This window comes from Symphalangus syndactylus, chromosome 7 (assembly GCF_028878055.3).
Source record: "Symphalangus syndactylus isolate Jambi chromosome 7, NHGRI_mSymSyn1-v2.1_pri, whole genome shotgun sequence".
Taxonomy (NCBI): domain Eukaryota; kingdom Metazoa; phylum Chordata; class Mammalia; order Primates; family Hylobatidae; genus Symphalangus; species Symphalangus syndactylus.
The window spans coordinates 105,142,953-105,166,308 of NC_072429.2; the positions used below are offsets into that span (position 1 = coordinate 105,142,953).

The 23,356-nt window shown below is 37.2% G+C and overlaps 1 protein-coding gene across 3 annotated transcripts in view; it reads left to right on the forward strand.

The window, feature by feature from the left end:
* Positions 1-23,356, forward strand: part of OXR1 (oxidation resistance 1) — a 490,018-nt gene that overhangs the window by 96,821 nt on the left and 369,841 nt on the right. For 2 of the 3 annotated variants that reach the window (XM_055287029.2, XM_055287030.2), the window contains exon 2: positions 393-514. The exons of the other annotated variant lie outside the window; for it this stretch is intronic. In XM_055287029.2, the coding sequence (XP_055143004.1) occupies positions 393-514 (122 nt within the window). The remainder of the gene's footprint in view (positions 1-392; positions 515-23,356) is intronic. 3 annotated transcript variants of the gene reach the window in all.

The window sequence follows — 23,356 nt, forward strand, 5'->3', positions numbered from 1 at the left end:
TTAAGGCTAGAGTTTCTACACACCACCCATTTGTGGACTTGAACAATTAGGTAAAAGACCAGCAAATCATCTACGATATAATTTAGTTATCAAAATAGATATGTAGGCTAACAGATGTTATTTTCAGCATGATCAGATAAAATTGACTGTCAAATCTTAAACACTATTTTCCGTAATTATCAACATTGTGTTATCCTAGTATACATTCTCCATCTTCTTTTATGTATTACATTTTGTTTGTTTTTTATTTGTTTTTAAAATTGTGAAAAGATTCCAGCTTGATTATAAAACTATTCCAGTTTAAACAATCACTTTTCATTACCATTATATGGTCAATAAAGGAATTCAATGCATTCATTTACACTTAGTTTTATGTTTCCTTTTTTTTTGAGACGGAGTCTTGCCCTGTCACCCAGGTTGGAGTGCAATGGTGCAATCTCGGCTCACTGCAACCTCCGCCTCCCGGGTTCAAGGGATTCTCCTGCCTCAGCCTCCCAGGTAGTTGGGACTACAGGTGCGTGCCACCATGCCCAGCTAATTTTTTGTATTTTTAGTAGAGACGGGGTTTCACCGTCTTAGCCAGGATAGTCTCGATCTCCTGACCTCGTGATCTGCCCGCCTTGGCCTCCCAAAGTTCTGGGATTACAGACGTGAGCCACCACGCCCTATCTATGTTCCACTTTTAAGAGTAGGTTCATTGATATGAGCTGTGAGAATAATTTAAAGCTAGTTTATGAATAAATAATTTTAAAATAATTCTTGCACAATTAGAGATAAATTAGTATAATTTATTTCTAAACAGGCAGTATATTATTTTTATTAAATTAGAATTTAAAAATATTTATATTCATTCATTTCTTTATTCAACAAATTTTTGAACATCTACATTGTACAATTTACTATTTTCAATGCTGTGGAGAGAATGATGAATGACAGAAATTTCTGCTCTCATGAAGCTTAGATTAATTTTTATCTATATCTGTGCTGAAGACAGATATAGATAAAAATATGTCAGCATGACAGATAGTGATATGTATTTTGAAGGATAAGCAGCTCATAAAGATAGAGTATGATGGCAGAGGATTGGGGAGGTGGTATGAAGAGGCTCCTCAGAGGTGACATTTAAGCAGAAATGAACTATACAACTCAGAGGAAAACTATTTCAGGCAGAGAAACAGAAAGGACAAAGAACCTGAGACTGAAAAGTATCTGGTATGCTTGGGGAACCATCTAGGAAGCCAGGTAGGTGGAAGACAGCCAATAAAGGGGAGAGTCCCAGGAACTGAGCTTAGAGAGGTAGCAGGGAGGCATATAGGCTAAGAGAAAGACTGGAATGTGTTCTAAATGTGATGGGAAATTTTGCCCTCCCTTACTAGGTTACAGGTGAGAGTTCATATGAAATGTAAATTTAGAGAAATTCAGTGATAGGAATAATTGAGTGTTGAAAACATAGTCTTGACACAATCTGATTTCTAAATTCAAAAGGATTTCTCTATGTTCTTCAAAGTTTATGAAAATAATTCATATTGTATTCTTAATACAAACATATGGCAGAGAAATAAGATATAATAAAGAAAGAAAAGATACCAAGGTAATGGAAAACCATTTTCATGAATATAACCAGTTTCTCATTATTATACATTTTAAGAGATTCAACAAATCTGACACATCTGAATAATTAAGGACATGGTATATGTTTTGTTTTGTTTTATTGCATTTTATTTTATTTTTTATTTTTATTTTTTGTTTCTTCTTAAAAAAATGGGATATATTTGCACAGTGTTCAGGTTTGTTACATAGGTATACGTGTGCCATGGTGGTTTGCTGCACCTATTGACCCATCCTGTAAGACCCCTCCCCTCAACCCCCACTCCCCAACAGGCCCTGGTGTGTGTTGTTTCCCTCTCTGTGTTCTCAATGTTCAACTCTCACTTATGAGTGACAACATGCGGGGTTTGGTTTTCTGTTCCTGTGCTAGTTTACTGAGGATGATGGCTTTCAGCTTCATCCATGTCCCTGCAAAAACATGATCTCATTCCTTTTTATGGCTGCATAGTATTCCATGGTATTTTCTTTATCCAGTTTTCAAAGGGAATGCGTCTAGCTTTTGCCCATTGAAGATGATATTGCCTGTGGGTTTGTCATAAATGCTCTTATTATTTTGTGATATATTCCATCAATATCTAGTTTATTGAGAGTTTTTAACATGAAGGGATGTTGAATTTTATCATCGGCATTTTCTACATCTATTGAGATAATCATGTGATTTTGTCTTTCGTTCTGTTTATGTGATGGATTACGCTTATTAATTTGCACATGTTGAACTAGACTTGCTCCCCAGGGATTAACCCAACTTGATCATTGTGGATAAGTTTTTTGATGTGCTGCTGGATTTAGTTTGCTAGTATTTTATTGAGAATTTTCCCATCCATGTTCATCAGGGATATTGTCCTGATGTTTTCTTTTTTTCTTGTGTCTATTTCTGGGTTTGGTATCAGGATGATGCTCGCTTCATAAAATGAGTTAGGGAGGAGTCCCTTCTTTTCAGTTGTTTGGAATAGTTTCAGAAGGAATACTACCAGCTCCTCTTTGTACCTCTGGTAGAATTCAGCTGTGAATTCTTCTGGTCCTGGGCTTTTTTTTTGATTGGTAGGCTATTAATTACTGCCTCAATTTCACAGCTTGTTACTGGTCTATTCAGGGATTTGACCTCTTCCTGATTTAGTCTTGGTAGGGTGTATGCGTCCAGGAATTTGTCCATTTCTTCTAGATTTTCTAAGTTTGTTTGCATAGAGGTGTTTATAGTATTCTCTGATGGTAATTTTTATTTCTGTGGGGTCAGTGGTGATATCCCTTTATCTTTTTTTATTGTGTCTATTTGATTCTTCTCCCTCTTCTTTATTAGCCTAGCTAGCAGTCTATTTTGTTAATTTTTTCAAAAAAAGCAGCTTCTGGATTCATTGATTTTTTTGGAGGGTTTTCTCATGTCTCTATCTCCTTCAAGTCTTCTCTTAGTTATTTCTTGTTTTCTGCTAGCTTTTGGATTAGTTTGCTCTTGTCTCTCTAGCTCTTTGAATTGTGATGTTAGGGTGTTGATTTGAGATCTTTCTAGCTTTCTGATGTGGGCATTTAGTGCTATAAGTTTTCCTTTTAACACTGCTTTTGCTGTGTCCCAGAGATTCTGGTACGTTGTCTCTTTGTTCTCATTGGTTTCAAAGAACTTCTTGATTTCTGCCTTAATTTCATTATGTACCCAGGAGTCATTCAGGAGCAGGTTTTCCAGTTTCCATGAAATCGTGTGGTTTTGAGTGAGTTTCTTGATACTGAGTTCTACCTTGATTGTACTGTGTTCTCCAATAACTCTTCCTGCAGGGAAGCCTCACCCAATGAGGAAGGATATGCCTGAAGAAACACTCTGGTGGCAGACTGCCACAGCAGGTGTGTTGGGCTGTGGGGACAAGTCTTGGGACAAAGCCTCCCTGGCTCCAGCAGGGGAAAAGCACAGCCTGGAGCTATAGAAATGGGTGCTGCCCTTCCCCTGCCCAGGGAGCTTAGCTTGTTAGGCAGTTGCGAGTCCCAGTGCTGACTGCTGCCTCTCCCCCAAGGAGCTCAAAGGACTTAGACAGCAGGCAGTCACAACTGTGCTGGTTGCCCATCCCCCCAGGAGTTCAGCAGGATTAAGCAGATTCCAGCTGAGAGGCTGTAAGAATCTGCCTGTTCCAGGGTTGGGACAGTAGGCCTGGTGGCATGGGTTCACAAGTGGTATCTTCCAATCTGTGGGTTGCACAGTTTCATGGAAAAAGCACAGTTTCCCTGGCTGGGTAGCATGCTCACTCAGCACCTCCCTTGGCTCAGGGAAGGGGTTCCCCATCTCCCTGTGGCTCTCAGGTGGGCTGCCACACCACACTGTTCTTCCTTCTCTCTGTGAATCACACTAGCCTTCTAATCAATTTTGATGACAGAACAGGGATACCTTGGTTGCTGGTAAAGAATTCACATGCTTATTATGTTTTTTTTTTTTCAATGGGAGCCTTGGAACACTGCTGCTTCTAGTCAGCCATCTTGGCCTCTCCCCTGTGATATATGTTAAGCATCCCTAATTTGAAAACTCAACATTTGAAATGCTCCAAAATCTCAAACTTTTTGAGTACTGATGTGATGCCACAAATGAAAAATTTTACACCTGACCTTATGTGATGGGTCACAGCCAAAACAGTCAAAACCATTTCATGCAAAAAATTATGAAAATATTATATAAAATTATCTCCAGACCATGTGTATAAGGTGTATATGAAACATAAATGAATTTTGTGTTTGGACTTGGGTACCACCCCTGAGTTATCTCATCACAAATGCAAATATTCCAAAATCCAAAAGTATCCAAGATCCAAAACATTACTGGTCCCAAGCATTTCAAATAAGGGATACTCAATCTGTTTAAAAGAGATGTCATCTATAGAAACATTTTACCTTGCCTTTTATCAGTAGATGAATTATGCTTTTATAAATTGTGGAAATTGAGAATATACAAGTCACCCTCTATATCCATGGGTTCCATATTTATAGATTCAGCCAAACTCAGATTGAAAATATTCAGGGAAAAAAATTCACGAAGTTATTAAAAATTTGAATTTGGCCCACACCAAGTACTATGTTGAATCCACATGAATGAAGTAATGTGTTAGGTATTATAAGTATCTAGGGATGATTTAAAGTCTCTGGGAGGATGTATATAGTTATATGTAAGTTCTATACCATTTTATACCTGGAACTTCAGTATCCTTGGATTTAGGTATCGTTGGTAGGACCTGGAACCAGTTCTTCATAAATACTAAGGGATGGCTGTATTATAGTTGCCCAACTTGTGTTTTTTGCTTATTTTTAAATCCCTTCCCTTTCCCATAAACTTTAAGACTAATTTCAATATGTAAACACAAAAGTGCATTAAACAATAATTTTTTTTTACTGGCTGTTTAATGTGTGTGTGGTTTTAGTGATGAACCAGGTATAACACAGTACCCATCCAGGTGCTAACATGTTATGGAGAGAATGTTGGCATAAAATTACTAGGCATCCTTCTTGGATAAAATCCACTTTATTCTAAGATTATGACCTTTCTATCCTTTTCACGGTAAAATATGGTTTCTTCTATGTACTGGTTATAGATGGAAGATACGGTGTTCTTTAATATCTTTTTAGACAGAGTCTTGCTCTGTCACCCAGGCTGGAGTGCAATGGCATGATCTTAACTCACCACCACCTCGACCTCCCAGGTTCAAGTTATTCTCCTGTCTCAGCCTCCTGAGCAGCTGGGACTGCAAGCGTGTGCCATCACACCCGGTTAATTTCTGTATTTTTAGTAGAGACAGGGTTTCACCATGTTGGCCAGGCCGGTCTTGAACTCCTGACCTCAAGTGATCTGCCTGCCTTGGCCTCCCAAAGTGTTAGGATTACAGGTGTGAGCCACTGCACCCAGCCCTAATGTCTTTTTTAAAAATCAGAATGTAAAATCAAAAAGTTTGGAATTACTGATATAGTGGGAATTACTTAAAATCGGCTCCTAGCTAAAGTAGTGTCAATGGTATATGATCCATATTACAGAAGTCACTCATGTGTATCTCCCACCTTCGTTTGGCACTTAGGTTGGTAGATTCAGTGTATTGAGACAGCTTAAACATTACATAATTGCCTAGAAAGGGATAAAAATGATCTTATAAGCAAACAAATATTACAGCCTACTGGAGTCTTCTTTTACTAGACACACATAAATCACTGCCTCTATAAGGAGCATGGCTAATCATCTTCTTCCCTGGATATTTGCCATTTGATGTCTGGGAAATACACCATAGCGTTATAATTACTTTTTTCCTACTACTGCTTTATAGTCATATTCAATATTTATGCATTTTCCTTCTCTTTTTAATGATTACATTTTCTTTATTGGATAGCATTAAAGTTTTCCTACTGATGGGTCAGACAAACTCATTTTTATTATGGTCAAAATCAGTTAATTGTTCAATACTATCTAACTTGCTAATGCTATTTCCAAATATTAAGAAATATCTATTTTTCATAATAACTAGGTTTGAACCTTTGAATGTGTTTTAATTTCTCAGAATTTGGAAAGTTAAATGTTCTCACATTTATACTTACAGAGGTCAAATAAATGATATTTAGTGAGTTGAAACTATTAATTATAGATACAAGGTTGAACTCAAGTGAACATTTTCCTTTGATCTAGGTCTGTTTAGATAAAATGGTGCATGATTTTAGCAACTTCAGTGCTAAGTAATCAGAGCCGCCCAGCAGCAGCAACAGAGACAGAATAATCTCCACTGACAGACGATTTTATAAAGAGCCAGATTCACCAGGCCTCCCTATTTCAGCTATGAGCTCATAGCAGAAGGCTGAGGTTCTAAGATGTCCACCATCCTTTCTGACTGATAAATTTCATATAGGAGGAATATTATTGTTCCAGATGGTTTTTTAGCTTTGTGCACACTAGCTTCATAGACTCCCGCTGTAATTGAAAATTGTTTTTGCTCCAACAATTGACAAAAAATTAGATTAGGTTAACTACTTTTTCGTTTTAGATTACTGATACAAAGTGCTTTCATGACTATGACAAAAGAAATTGAAATTCAGACTAAGTGACGTCCCTGTGTGCATTTTCACTTAGACATTTTTCCCTGAGGTTTTTATAGTATCATTAAATTACATTCAGATACAGAATTTGCATAGAATCAGGCTCATTGAAATTTTGATGATCTTTTTCAATCTGTAATATTGCTAGTAGGGTTTTTATGGAAAACTAGCTAAATATTTTAAGTCACTGTAAAGACGATGATATAAAAAGATTTAAAAGCCATCTGTTATTAGGTTGGTGCAAAAGTAATTGTGGTTTTATCATACTTTTAATGACAAATAGTTTGCTTGCATTGTGAAAGCATTCATTGTTTACTTCTAGGTTCTCATGAAATGAGTATAAGAAAGTAATTTTCTTGAAGGTTTGTTTGATATTCCTCCATAGATTTTTTTCAATTAAGATTTTAAGCATTTGGAGAATAAAACATATCTTTAGCAGGTTATAAATGAGATCAATTGAAGTCAAAGTTTGAGCTATAGTTATCATCAGAACATACATGGGGAGACACTTGAAACTTCAGCTTCCCAGTTGAAATATCCACAAGACATCTGACTACTAGGAAAGGGATGGGGTCATGTTACACAATTCTGGTCCCAGGTGCTCAACAGGTGCCTTGCAATCACAAATGGCTGGACATTCATTAGTGCCTTCAGTCTGACTCCCAGCTAGGCCTTGGAACAGAGAGTGTGTATACAATATTGGTTGAAGAGTTTGGTTAAAAAGAAAAACAAAGCCCAACGTTACAAAAAGAGGTGACATAATTTGGTTCCCACAAGGCTATTCTGTGCCTACCGTATGCAGATACTTTTTTAAAGACATGGAGTGCCTTAGCTCTTCTGCCCAGGCCAGGATGCAATGGCAAGATCATAGTTCACTGCAACCTCGAACTCCTGGGCTGAAGCCATCCTCACACCTCAGCCTCCGGAGTAGCTGGGACTACAGGCACATGCCACCAACCCAGCTAATTTTAAAAATATTTTTAGAGACAGGGTCTCACTATGTTACCCAGGCTGGTCTCAAATTCCTGGGCTCAAGTACCCTTCTCACCTCAGTCTCTGTATACAGACAGACATTTTTTTACTGGTCACTGAGGAGTTTTGAGGATATATTTCCAGCTGTGAATTTGCGCTGTGGCTCATTTGAGCTAAGGTGAAAACATTCCTGATATTCAAGAAAATAAAACAATCCTGTTCCCATTTTGTCTTGTTGATTTTTAGCATCTACTCTTTGGAGAAATATCCTCAGATTCATGTTCTGTCATCTTTTGCCCTAACTGTCCCTTAGCCTTTTCTCATCGTCATAAATTATTACCTGACATTGACGGGGCATTTCCCTAAAATTGTAGAAAATTTTGTAGAACGAAGCTGTGAAGTCATAAAAGACAGGGTTGCAAAGCCTGAGTTCATGATCAAGGACTATTGAAAGACAAAGAATCTTGTTACAAAATAGAAAAATAAAAACAATATTGGCCCAAGACTTCAAAATGAGAAAAATAAAGATAGTTATTGGCCTAATGTTACTAATTTTCTTCCTTTAGTCTGAAAATGATGTCCTTCCTGACTTTTTGTTATTAAAATGGACATTCTTTTACAAAATGAAGGTGATAATAAATTATCATTGATGTCACTAATTGATAAAATCAGAAGTGGTTAGCCCTAAAGTGGGGCTCCACCTCTAATTTCCAAATGTGTGTTTTCATAGATCTAAGAGTGTGGGAACTACTGATCTAATTCAGCTAATTACTCAAACCACGTATCCTGTCAACAGAAATCCTAACAAGTGGTAATCCAGCCTTTCGTGAAAACCCTTCCTGTGGGTTCTCAGCCAGATGGGCAACCCATTATGCTTTTGGGCTCTGCGAATTAATACAAGTATCCCCTACATTGGATCTAAGTCTTCTATGCTAATTGCTACTTTTTTATTTTACCTAGAACTGTATATGCTATGTCTAATGTAACATTTTCCTAATTGTGCTCCACAGAACATTAATTCTATGGAACTCTATGGAATAATTAACATATATTAATAGATATTACCACAAAAAGGGGGGAGAACTGCAGTCAAATTATTTTGGAAAACAATAGTTCAAACCATAGGTTATTTCAGTACTTCAAAAATGCATTTTTGGCATAATACACACACCTTTTTTTTTTTTTTTTTTTTTTTTTTTTTTTGAGAGAGGGTTTCCCCCTATCGCTCAGGCTAGAGTACAGTGGCATGATCATAGCTCACTCTAACCTAAATTCCTGAGCCCAGGCGATCTTTCTGTCTCAGCCTCCCCAGTAGATGAGACTACAGCATGCACCACCACACTTGCCTAATTAAAAAAAAAAAAATTTATAGAGATGAGTTCTCACTTTGTTGCCCAGGCTGATCCCAAACTCTTGGCTTCAAGCAATCCTCCCACCTTGGCCTCCTAAATTGCTGGGATTACAGGTGTGAGCTATGGCGACTGACCTAACAAAATATTTTTTAGTATAATTATATTTGCCCAATCAGGGTAAGTTAGCCATAAGTATGACCACAAGACAACTAAGTTGATTCGTATCGCATAAGGAGTTCATGGGCAGCTGTGTTCTATTTGCTAATCTATGCTGGATATATTTAAGAGGGATATACAGTCATCTGAGTTTCTGAAATTTCGACTATAGAATTATTGTTTTTTAAGCAGTGAATGCTATTTGGGGCAGCAGTAAATCATTAAACAAACATTATATTCATTTCCTGTTCCACCTTTCTTTAACTTTTCTTAATCTAAACATGTCAATTGCTTTAACCCTTACTCAGTTACATGATTTCTATACCCTTTAACTTTACACTAGGCATGCCCTTGTTTTGTCTTTGCTTTTGTTGAAAATATGGTGATAACTGAACACAAAAATCAGATTTGTTTTGACCTAGTGTAGCATAGGTGCTATCTTCTTTTTCTATTTGTATATTTCTATCAGCATTAACAGTTCATTTTTATTTTATTGTGTTCTTTTTGTCTGATACTTCATGTGGTTATCAAATACCAAACTAGAAATCTGTAATAAGCGTGTATCTATATTAAGAATCAACTTGTTAGAGCTGGTCCATCAACCTGTCACATTAAGATCTTTTTGGAATTTGTTAATTAGCTTTCAAAGAAATATACCTACTCAAATATCTCAAGTAGAGACAGGTTACTGTAGGGATTAACACTGGAAATCACGAGGACAAATATCTTAGTGACATAGTGAAGCTCGCAGCATTCCAGAAATAGCAGCACATCCAAGTGTCAGGGGTTGTGCTGGGACAACCTCTTACTGCTGTACCACTGGGCCACATGGGAATGAGAATGTGGTTTAGGAAACCCATTACGATGCAGTGATGCCCGAGTGACTGTCATCTCATTGCTTCCCCCCCACTCTCTTCAAGGAGCAGGACTCTATTAATCTCTCTTCTAGTTCTCTGGCATTAATGTCATTCACTGATGTCTGACTTTTTTTTTTTTTTTTTTTTGAGATGGAGTTTCACTCTTGTTGCCCAGGCTGGAGTGCAATGGCACAATCTCAGCTCACTGCAACCTCTGCCACCCAGGTTCAAGTGATTTTCCTGCCTCAGCCTCCCAAGTAGCTGGGATTACAGGCATGTGCCACCACGCCTGGCTAATTTTGTATTTTTAGTAGAGATAAGGTTTCTCCATGTTGGTCAGGCTGGTCTCGAACTGCCGACCTCAGGTGATCCACCCACCTCGGCCTCCCAAAGTGTTGGGATTACAGGTGTGAGCCACCGTGCCCGGCCTGATGTCTGATTTTCTTTGGGACTTCCAATTCTGCTCTTGCTACAGCTGCTTAAGTCTTACTGTATATTTCAAACACAAGAGCTAGTCTATTCATTACACTGCTGAGTCTTTTCCAATATCCTTTTTCAATCAAGCAATGCTTCTACTATTGCAACTTTAATCTGCCATATGCCTTATATAATGGGTTTGATTTTTGAGTATAATTGTATTTGACCCAATCAGGATGTTAGCCATAATTATGACCACAAGACAACTAAGTTGATTAGTATAGCATAAGGAGCTCTTAAAATGTGGTTCCTAGGCTTTGCAGAATCAGCATCACCTGGAAACCTGTTAAAGGCATCATCCCAACCCTACTGCATCAGAAATTCTGGGATGGCATTCAGCAATCTGTATTCTGTCAAGCCCTCCAGGTAATTCTGATACATGTTCAAGTTTAAGAACAGATGGTGTAAAATTATCACTCTAGAGTCTAGATTATGGGGTGAGTGCCAAAAATAATGGCTTTAGGCATAATTGATATGTAGATCTTTCTGGTAATATTAACTAACAGTTTCAGCTGCTTTTTAAAATTGTTTTTTGACAAGAGAAGAACATTACAAGCATGTAAGATCATGCTTTTTTTCCTATTTGTTGTGGCATTTAATTGATATAAACACTGGACCAATTTTTTATATACAAGTTTACTATAATAAGCCTGTGTTCTTATTTTTCTTTTTTTTCTTTCTTTCTTTTTTTTTTTTTTTGAGACAGAGTCTCTCTCTGTCACCCCGACTGGAGTGCAGTAGTGGTATCTCAGACACTGCAACCTCCGCCTCCCAGGTTCAAGCGATTCTCGTACCTCAGCCTCCTGAGTAGCTGGGATTATAGATGCCCGTCATCACACCTGGCTAAGTTTTGTATTTTTATTATGGTAGAGACAGAGTTTCGCTAAGTTGGCCAGGGTGGTCTCGAACTCCTGGCCTCATGTGATCCATCTGCCTTGCCCTCCTAAAGTGCTGGGATTACAGGCATGAGCTACCAAACCCGGTCCCAAACCTGGATTCTTCATGTTTAAAGTACTCGAAAAGGAATGTGTATCCCTGCCTATTTTGGTTCTCATGTATATTTTTTAATATAACAGCTTTATTGAGAGAATTTACACATCATACAATTTACCCACTAAAGCTATGCAATTTAATAACTTTTGGTATATTCACAGAGTTTTGCTTTTATTGCCACAATTTTAGAATATTTTAATCACCCTAAAAAGGAATACTGAACCCGTTAGCAGTCATTCTCTGTTTCTCACTCTCAGCCCATTCCCCTTCCCCTTCTCCCAGTCCTAAACAACTACTAATTTACTTTCTGTCTCTATGGATTTGCTTATTCTGGATATCTTAGATAAATTATATCATACATATCATACATTATATAGTCTTCTCTTTCTGTTTTTTCCCCTTAACATAATGTTTTCAAGATTTATACATGTCATAAGATATATTAGTACTTCATTTCTTAATTTCCAAATAATATTCCATTGAATGGATATACCATACTTTACTCATGCATTCATCAATGGATGGACATTTGGGTTGTCTGTACATTTTGGCTAGTACGAATAATGCTTCTGTGAACACTCGTACAAGTTTTTACATGGATATTGTTTTCATTTCTCTTGGGTATATACTTAGAAATAGAATGACTGGTTCACCTGGTAACTCTTGTGTTTAACTTTTTGAGGAACTTCCAATCTATTTTATAAAGTGGCTGTCCCATTGTACATTCCCATCTACAGTGTTTGGGTGTTTCTGTTTCTCCATATCCTTGTCAGCACTTGTTATTATCTGCTTTGGATTATAGTCATCCTAGTGGGTCAGTGTACAATCTCACTGTGGTTTTGATATTTACTTCCCTGGTGATTAATGATGTGGAGCATCTTTTCCTATGCTTATTGGCAATTTCTTGAAGAAATGCTATTCATATTTTTTGCTCTTATTTTACTTGGGTTATTGTCTTTTCATCATGAAATTATAAAAGTTCTTCATATCTTTTAGATGCAGACCCTTATCAGTTATATGATTTCATAGAAGTTTTTTGGGATGAAGATTTAAAAGATCAAATATGATTCTTGTGAATGGAGAGAGAAATTAATGAGAGATAAAAATATTAATTTTCTTTTCAATGAAACACAGGGTAGCAGTGGGCATTAGTACGATAATTCAACACCAGATCTACCTATTATATATGCAGGATATTTAATTGAGAGATTTTTGCATGAAATTTGTTGAGAAGTAAGCCAGTGCAGAGTTCTGAAGGAAAGAGGGTTTCCATAAAGAATAGATAGCTGAATACTGAAGAGTTCACACAGGACTGGAACTAAATATAAGTTATTCAACCTGTGAACAATGATCTTAATTATTGGTGACACAGTTTCTCCGGAGTGGTGGAACAAGAAGCAAAATGCACCCATCTTATATGTGTGAGAGAGGAATGGAAATGGAGATGGAAAAGACTTGCCTCCATTAAGTTGGAATGTGATGAGTAGGAGAGAGGAGGCTGGTGAGGAGATGGAATTAGGGTCAGGGAAGCAGAGGGTCAAATCTTTGAAAGATCTGAGCATGTTTGAGGGAATGGAAGGAAAGTGTGTGGGGAGGGAACAATCAATTGAACATAGAAGGGGAGGGCAGAATCTCAGTGAGGTAGACAGGGAAGAATACAGAACTCACAGGGAGCTGTTCAATAATGGCCATCGGGTCACCTCTTAGAGTTCCTGAACCTTGCTCAGATGTGGGATCTAAACACACAGGTTATACCTTTACTGTTCACGTGGGCCTGTTGACCTGAATGAGGTTTCTCATCTTCATTAAATTCCCTCTCCTAATGTATTTATCTAAATTTTCTATCTAATCATCAGAGTTGATTCATTCATGAAGAAATGTTCCTTTTTATGGAATACTCTGTATTACTGAGTTATTTTTGCGGTGACATTCTGAAGTTTGAGGCAAGCTTTTAATTCAAAAATTCTCCTGATATCCCTTATAATTCAGTATTTTAGTGGCTTAAATATACCTCCAGTCATACTACAATTCCAGGTGGCATATAAAAGTGGGAAATGGTTACAAACATTAATCACTTAGCTGAAGCAAATTTGATTAAACAATAGTCTAAACATTTCTTTCTAAGTTATGAGCATCCATCAGATGATATTCCTTTTGTTTCTATGGTTTTTATATGAAGCTTTCTTATTGATGTGTTTTCACTATCTCTAGATTAAATGTATGGAAATCAGACTTTTAACTCAGCAGAAATCAAGATATCCAGCTTTAAGTCCTGGCTTTGTAGTTAACTAGCTCTGTGTCCTTGGTCAAGTCACATTCTTTCTGAATACTTTGCTTCTTCATTGTGAAATCACAAGATCAAAATGTTAAGTATATAGTCCTTTCCAGCTTTGTTATTTTGTGAGTCTTCATGTTAGTTTGGAGTTGAACTTTCTCTCATTGTTTACTAACCCAGATCCCCAAGTGAAAAAAAAAATGCAGCATCCTGATTTAAAGGTATAATGTTCCATAATGTCTTATGTTCTCATGGCTGATTTCTTCAATTGACCACAAATCTTCAAAAGAGAAATCGTGGTGTTTCCTTCCTGTCCATGGATTCTTTCACATATAACTAACATTGGTCTAGAGCTGCTTGTGGAGCTGTCCCAGTCACGGGCCTTCTGAACAGCATTTGTGCGCTTGTTAGGACCTAGGCTTCCTGCTTGGTGTGGACCATGATTATGATTACTACACTCAACCCCACAGCCCAGCTCTGCTAGAGGGTCCCGCCAATCCGGTATTTTCTTTTCTAAAGTCTCCCATCCAGGTCTGAGAACTATAGGGTTTTGTTTTGTTTTTTTTTTTTAGGAGAGAGAGAAGATAGTCAGGGAGACTGGGGGCTATATACTAGGCATTGTGTTAGGTGATCTGTAATATAATTCCAATAAATGTTTATACCTATTCTGGCTCTGGCAGCTGGGTAATCACAACATTATATATGTGAAAACTAAGGCTAATGCAGGTGAAATAACTTACCCAAGTAGGTGGAGGGAAATGGTCTGAACCTCTGACAGCCAACATCCAGTGTTGGCCCTTAGCTACTCTGATTTTGTGCATCTATAGTAACTTTGGGTGGAAGAGTACTTTTTCTTTTTTTTTTTTTGTAACCCTGGGTGCCTGGAAATGTAGGAAGGAAGTGGGGAGACTTGAAGAATATGAGAAAGGAAAGATTGGTAACCATATCTTTGAAGAGCGCATTCATTTCATTTCAGGGTATCTATTCTAATGGAAATCATATTTTCCCATTGTTAATAATAAATGATCATGAAGGCAGTTGTTATTCTTTGAGTTGCTTGTATAATGATGCAAGAACACTGTTAATCAGTATTTTAATTAGGTTTATAGCATTAAAGTTGTTTTTATATTTCTCTATGTAAAGTTTCCATGAGTTTTACATAGTTAACATCATTGGTTTCTGGATATCTAAATTCATTTTCAGCACTGATAATAGACCACATTGTATTAGTTTGGAAATGTACTATCTATGATATGTATTATATCCTCTTGGCAGCTACTGCATTGTGTTAAAATGAAGCATCGCCTGTAAGCCAGATGTGTGCACTTGTCATTGCCTCATTTGAAATACTGCATTATGAAGAAATTGATGCAATCCTTACAAACCTATAAGGATTGTTTTGCATGTGTTTGATTAAAATGTATGGAGCAAACCATTACTTTACAATATAGAGGTTAGAAGTTCATCATGTAGTGAGTGTACTCTTTTGGCCAAAAGATAAAAAGATGATCAAGACTGAAACTCCATTTTCACATAGCTCACAGCCTGGTGAAAGAGATAGATATAAGACTGAGCTTTCAAAACCATACCACAGGAATTAACTTCACTGAGTTTCTTCTATTTACCTACAGGGTCTGAAGCCATACATCGTAAGCCAAGTCAGTGCAGCCTTTAGTCAACATCATTTTTTCATGTAGCACTTAGGATTAAAAAAATCACCATAAAATTATAGAATGAGAAAAACTTGGCATAATAGCAGCTCCTCAGGCAAAGATCTAGGGATTTTATTTGTTCATAAAGTTAATATACACCTAAGGTGTGGTGAGCCTCTATATCTATTACAACAGGTAGAATGAATAGAAGTCTGGGGCAAGAACAAATGGGCAAGGGGGAAGACTTCATCTGTGTGCTGTAGTAGTTAGATCACATGTTGAGTAGGGGGCTCATTTCTAACCACTACTTTATGGAAAAGACTGACAAAATGATGCTTGTCTATAAAAAGTAAATAAAAATGGCTGCCTCTCATAAGGATGTTTGAGTTTAAAAATGTTAGTTAACTTTAAGACCTATTGGAGTCTGTGATTATGATGATATCATTAAGGACAATGTTTATTTCATTATCTCATTTAATGTTCTGACAATCCAGTGAAATAGGCATGCTTATGATCACCCATTTCACAGACAATGATATGTACACAAAGAAGTCACTGTACTTCTTGAGATCACGTGATGTGGGAGAGCTCAAGCCCATGTTCTTAATGACAGTGCTGTGCTACATTAAGCATGAGCAGTTGCCAGTCCTTGACAGTGTTATCCTAGGCCTTCAACACTGTGTGAGGAGGGAAAGTGACTTCATAGCTTCATAGAGTATAAGGATACAGAACTAGTCATTGGCTAAATTTGGCAGATGCTGCAAAAATGGCAGGAGGAGCTGTCTTAGGTATATTTCGAAATCAGGGGAAGCTCTTATGTTTGGTCTGCTCCTTTTTTTTTTTTTCTATAGAGATGGAAATTTCCAGTTATCTAGTTACTAAGGATTGTCAAAAGCATTCACTGCTGTCTTACTGTCTTAAAATTCCTTTTTTCTTTTCTTTTCTTTTCTTTTTTTTTTTTTTTAAGGTGGAATCTCACTCACTCTGTTGGCCAGGCTGGAATGCTCCCTGTAATCTCTGCTTCCAGGGTTCAAGCTATTCTTCTGCCTCAGCCTCCTGAGTAGCTGGGATTACAGGCATGTACCACCAAGTCCAGCTAATTTTCATATTGTTAGTAGAGATGGGGTTTTACTAGGTTGGCCAGGGTGGTCTTGAACTGGACTCAAGTGATTAGCCCACCTCAGCCTCCCAAAGTGCTGGGATTACAGGCATGAGCCACTGCTCCTGGCCTGTCTTAAAATTCTTAACTTAAAATAATATTAAAGAGCATTTTGTTATTTCTTATACTAGTTCCAGTCTAGACGCTTGTTTTTTTCTTCTTATTAAGAGACAGAAATAGAGGGTTTCATTCAGAACTCAGAGTGAACATCCTAGGGCAGGAGTGTGCAACTCCTTCAAAGAAGAATGATGCCTGAAATCTTTTATTACTTTCCCTGGAACAGCAGTTGTCTATGACAATTACCTAATTTGAGGCAGATGAATGACAATTCCTTTCCATTCTTTTGCATTTCTTTTGCAACATTGCAAAAGAAAGCTGGAGGGAAGTCTAGAGAGAAAATTCTTATTGATATTTTACAAATATAATATGTTTCATTTGTTACAATTCATATAAACTGCCTTCTTGTAAAGATGCACCCAGATCTTAGTTGAGCTTACGTAAATTTTTTAAAAGTTACCATTTCCTATAATATATCTTATATAATGCTATATTATGTAATTGTAACTAACATGTGTTGAACACTCAGTATGTGACAGGCAGTGTTCCAAGTACTTTACACCACACCAACCTGGGGAGTTAACAGTGACAAGTATTCTCTCTTTATAGACATAATAAATGCACAGAACGAGTAACCGTCCAAGGTCACGCAGGTAGTGAGTGTCTAAAATGTGACTTGAAATCGAACATTCTCATTCCAGGTTCCAGGTTATGTGTACACACATAATCAGGTTTCTAGATGGCCTTTTGTTATCCAATTTGTTATGCATGAAAGAAGCAAAATTGTTCATTATGTGGGGAGTCCGTGGGGCAGTCACTGCACATTGACTCACTTGATACCCACCCTGCTCCCATTCTAAAATGTCTTCCTGCACTCTAAAGGCTGGAAACTCGAAAGCCACGTTTTTAAGAGTCCCTTACCGCTAGACTTCTACCTGTGCTCTAGGCTCTGCCAAGCAGATTCAGACATCTAAGCCTTGGAATGTGTGAAAATGAGGTACAGGCATGGCAGCAAAGACATGTGATGGGTGCTTTTGTGCTTGCTGGTCTGGTGTTTGGCATCATAGCTGTTGAGCCGTGGGCAGCAGCAGCAGCAGCAGCAGCAAGGTTTCCTCTAGAACAATCTTAGGGTATGGTTGGAAGCTTCTGTAACTGTTTACTATCCTGTAATAAAATTCTTGCTACTTAAGCTAGCTAGATTACATTCTCTGCAAACAAGATCCCTAGTGGATGCAGAGGGCTTCAAGCCTATAAAGGGATATTGGTTCAGGAGGGTCTCTGACCTTTGGTGTCCCTCCAGTGCTGGAAAATTGAAGTAGAAGGCTCATTTTAAGTTTAAAATTTTTCTGATTTTTAAGACAGAAGACTCTGAATAGGGTAGAGAGGAGATCCTTCATACATTTGCTTAAGCAAGTTTTTCTATAGAAATTGTCTCCTCCCTCCTGAGTTAGCCATATTACAAAAAGCATTGCATTTCTGGGAGAAAATGTGCCTCTTGTACTGTCTTGAAGAATAACTAAACCAAAATAATTAAGGAGAGCCCAAATGAACATTGCCTGTTATGTGAATCCAATCAATTCTGGAAAAGCAATAATGGAATGAGGAGTTCTCTGATCTCTCTTGTCTTTGTTTTTCTTCTCCTGCCCTCCTCCAACCCCTAAGTCAAGGGGAAAATGGGAGGAGCACCGGACCTTGAAGGTGGATATGGTGATATGGGAAGCCTCCCTGGAAGGAAACAGTCATTGAGAAGGGAAGGATGTTTTTGAAACAGGGAGTCTGCAAGTTTCTCTGGTGTAAAGGGAAATGCGGAGAAGCAGGAGGAAATAAACTTGGGGACAGGAGCTAAGAAAGCTAAGGATATAGTCTTCCATCATGTGGACAGGCTGATGACTTTTTAGCAGACTTTTAAAGAAGGCTTTTTTAAGAAGATTAATCTGAAATCGGTAAGTTAGATGATTGGAGATGGGAACGAAACAGAAAGAGAAATAGTGATGAAGCTGCTTCAGTAAGCCAGCAATGGCAAATAAACACCTGAAATAAAAAACTGGAAACAGAAAGGACCAAGAGTTAGCAAAGATGTACTGGCCTAACTTAAGAAATTGTTATGGAAGCTGGGTACAAAAAAGGAGCTTTAAAAAGATGAGAGTGAGCATTAGTGCCATGCCTCATACATATAAATAAGAATACAGACATATTAAACTATAGAACTTGAAGATTAATTATCCTTGAAGCATAATTCCAAATACAATGTTTGAAAAAGATTGCAAATATCAAGGAATGCAGGTTTGCACAGACCACTCATTCTTTTTAGTTGTTTGTTAGTGGAAAAATTATTTATTTCACAATCGAAATCACTAGCACCAAATATCTAAAAGCTGCTGGGTCTACCACAGAAACTCTCTCTCTCCATCTAGACACAATTATGTTTTCCAGGTTGCACTAGGAGAAATCTCATGCTACGTTCTCATGGGTCTGAAGAAAAGAGGTCATTCTTTTGAGATTATTGGGTGTTTCTCTGAGGTTCTTTATCCAGTTGTTACTTCTATTTTTATTTTGCTTATAAATCTTTATAAAAGTGACATTGGAATACTTACCTTTTAATGGAAAACTGCAAGGGTCACAGCAGAGCTCAAGATTACTTTTTCTTTTCCTACATGGAAAATTTTAAAAATACAAAAAGTATTTTAAGTCTAGGGTTGCATCTCTTATAGCACTTAATTTCAAATAGATCATTGGAGGACACATGCTATAGACCAATCATACAAGTGCATTCAATTTTCCAGGTAATAAGAGTGCCCAGAAGGTGTTCATTATGCTCCGACTCTTGAGTAGTATGCATCAGATCAGTACTAAGCTGGTGACTCAAGGGACTCTAAATCTGTACAGTAACAACTTATTTTTCTCAAGGTAATTTATTTCGCAATTTTAGCCATCCTAGGACACATTAAGGACCAGGAACCAAGTTTAAAATTCTCTTACAGCCTAAAATAGATATAGCAATGTCTACTGCATAAAGCTCATATGCTTTCCATGGATAAATCCCTTGGGGAAATATTACTTTTATTGTAGACCCAATATTAGAAAGATTGTGGCTTTCCAGGCCATAACAAATTAGAAGCAAGAAACTGCAAGGGGAAGGAAAAGGTGACAGTGACAAATACAGTGAGTGCATCAAGTAGTAAAAGCTAGGCTTTTCACTTTAAGAGGATGAAGAGAAATAGAATCCTTATTTCACCAGTCTTGGAAAAATTATTTGAAGGCCTAGTTGTAAATAAAATTCATGGCTAACCCTATAGCAAGTGCTGGAACAATGATGTCTCCTCCAATACCTGTGCATTTGGGTCTAGCATTCAAAGACCTGCAGCCCTTGCCTTTGGCCTAATACTGCTCTTATGCCATTTGTTAGCCCCAAGGTCTCACAGGGCTTTCAGTTCTTTTTTTTTTTTTTTTTTTTTTGAGACAGTGTCTTGCACTGTCACCCGGGCTGGAGTGCAATGGCGTGATCTCTGCTCACAGCAACCTCCGCCTCCCTGGTTCAAGCAATTCTCCTGCCTCAGCCTCCCGAGTAGCTGGGATTACAGGTGCCCACCACCACACCTGGCTAATTTTTTGCATTTTTAGTAGAGATGGGATTTCACTATGTTGACCAGGCTGTTCTCAAACTCCTGACCTTGTGATCTGCCTGCCTCGGCCTCCCAAAATCCTGGGATTACAGGCGTGAGCCACCGCTCCCAGCCTTTCAGTTCTTTAAGTTGAGCTTCAATAGCACAGGACCTAAGAAATTTTACCATTTTACTGTCTTGCACCTTGAAGCTCATATGTTCTTGCTTTGATGGCTTAGGCCAATAAGCTAGGCTGGAAAGCTGATAGTATAAAATTATTTGGGCTTCAGTAGATGTCCTCTGTGCTCAATGAGATCTTTCTGTTCTCTCCCACTTTAGGGTAGTTTCTTCCAGGGACAGCCTCAAAACTCAGGTGTCTAAGAATTACATAATGACCTCTAAAATCAGAGCCATGGGAACTGAGTATTCAGTTTAGACCCATTCTTTACCCTCATCCTTCTAATGAGAAGAATCATAGCACTCCAGAGCCTTTAGTAAGATAAATATCTTTCCAAACCTCAAAAACTCCTGAGAACATTACTGTATTATAACACACGGTAATAATTAATTTTTGTAATGACGACCTTGAGTCATTATGAAAAGGTTAAGTCATCCAACATAAAGTTTAATCAAGCAATGTCTGCTACATGCAAAAAGGCAAGGAAGAATTGAATACATTTTGAAAAACTGCCCATGAAAATGTTTTAACACTATAAGGAAAGATAACTTTAGGCTATTTGGTAAGTTAAATTCTGTGAAACACCCATGTACTGTCAGTGCTGGTTAAATGAAGCATGTCTGTATTTGACTGTGTTTTCTCATAAGACAATAAGTTATTAATTAATAAACATGAATACTATATCCCTACCGTACCTATGATGCCTGTGTCTATAGAGCCTAAATTAGTTTATAATTAACACTTTAAAATCCTCTTTCAGTAATTCATGGAATAATCCATATGCTTGGAAGACTTGTGAGAAGTTGATCATACCCATTTTCCTAGTTAGTTTTTAAAATATAGATTTGACCTAAAGAATTGAGTTTATCTCCTAAAGAGAAGTATAAATTCAACCTCAATAAAACTGATATTTCATATTTGATGATGTATGCCTTCAGATATTAACTGGAAAGACAAATCTTTGGGGGTATATATGGATTAGTTTCATTTGCTCTTGGATTTTAAATTTATCCATCATGGGCTGAGTGCGGTGGCCCATGCCTGTAATTCCTGCACTTTGGGAGGCCGAGGTGGGTGGATCACTTGAGGTCAAGAGTTTGAGACCAGCCTGGCCCACATGTTGAAACGCTGTCCCTACTAAAAATACAAAAATTAGCTGGGCGTGGTGGTAGGTGCCTGTAGTTCCAGCTACTTGGGAGGGTGAGGCAGGAGAATTGCTTGAACCCAGGAGGTTGAGGTTGCAGTTAGTTGAGATTGCACCACTGCACTCCAGCCAGGGTGACAGGGCAGGACTGTGTCTCAAAAAAAAATTATCCATCGTGGATGAAAGTAGCAATTTCATGATTTTTACTTAATTATAATTTTTACTTCAGCAGGATTGTTTAATATTTTTATTTTTAGTGTTATAATAAGTAACATACATTCATGTTTAAAAATCTATAATAAGATAACTAAGGTTTTATAGATTTATTTATTCCACAAATATTATTTGAATGTCTGCTTTGTGTCAGTACTAGGGACACTACTGGGACACCTTAATGGACAAAAAACACCAGCCTTTCTAGAGTTTGTCTCTTGGAGAGGAGGAGAAGGGGAGTGTATGGAATAATAGCTTACACTTATATAATGCTTTCTGTGTGCCAAGAGCTGTTCTAAACACTTTCCATATATTAATTCAGTTAGTTCCTCATAACACCTTTAAGAGATGCAAACTGTTATTATCTCCTCCTTTATGCACAAGGAAACTGAGATACAGAGAGGTTAAGCAATTTTTCCAATGTCACACAGAATGTATCAGAACAACGCTTCAAACTCAGGCAACCTGGCTTTAGTTGCAGGTGTTCATAATTATTGCACATACAGTATCATTATGTTACCATTCTGCAGAATTTTAAAAATCATAGCAGTATGAGCAGAATAAACAATTCAATAGAAAATTTTAGTTACTGAAAAACAGATGTTAATTTGGTAATGGTAATAATAGTAAAATAATTTATAATTTCTATTCCAGAAAACCTAAATTCTTCTCTAAGTCAATATGTATAGATTACCCAAGTAGACTCACACATAAGACTCTCCAATATAGTTTGGTCTTAAGTGAATGATTCACTGGAAATTTTAATTTGCTCTTTGGAAGCCCCCCTCCCCCAAATACTCTCATTAGTAAACTACCAACCCTGTGCCTGTAGGACTCAAGTTTTTGCACAAGAAGAGAAATTCAGTGTTATTAAATTAAAGGCAACATTTGCTTATGTTTGTCATTTATCTCTTGTGGGGTTTGCCTTTAAAAAACATAGAAACTTAAATGATATGAAGTCTTTGAAATAATTGGAATTGGAGAAAGTGAGTGGAAGTATAGATAAAACAAGATTGACCATGAGTTGATAATTATTAAAGATGTGTGATGATTTGATAATTATTGAATCATGAGGATTCATTAGGTTATCTTTCTATGCTTGTATTTGTCATTTTTTCACAATTAAAAGTTTTAGAAAGATACAGAAATTATATTTACAAACAATACTTTAACATTTTGCTCTAGATCTAATTCAGCCAGGGTTAATATCCAATGTGAAATTTTGGGCATGAGTTGCTAAGAATTTACGTAGATGGTATTATGCATGTGGTAGTATAAAAATAATAAATCATCTTTATTAAAATGATGCCTGTGTTCCATGACCACGACATACACTCCTTGACTTGAGTCATGAGGGAAAAATGTGTTCTTTCTTTAAAATATTTTTGAGTAATGAATGCTGAAATGTAACAAATAAAGACACATGCTCCATTTAAAATGAGATTTCAAGTCTGTGTCCCTTCAGTCTTTTTATACACCACAACAAATTTTTTTTTAAACCATAGTTTGATGCCCTATGAAGGATAAATTTATTTGTGCATTCTTTTGAGCTCTGCAAACTCAGAATTTTTTTAAATCTTAGCATACAGATTTAAAATCTCTTTTTGTTGTTGTTGTTGTTGTT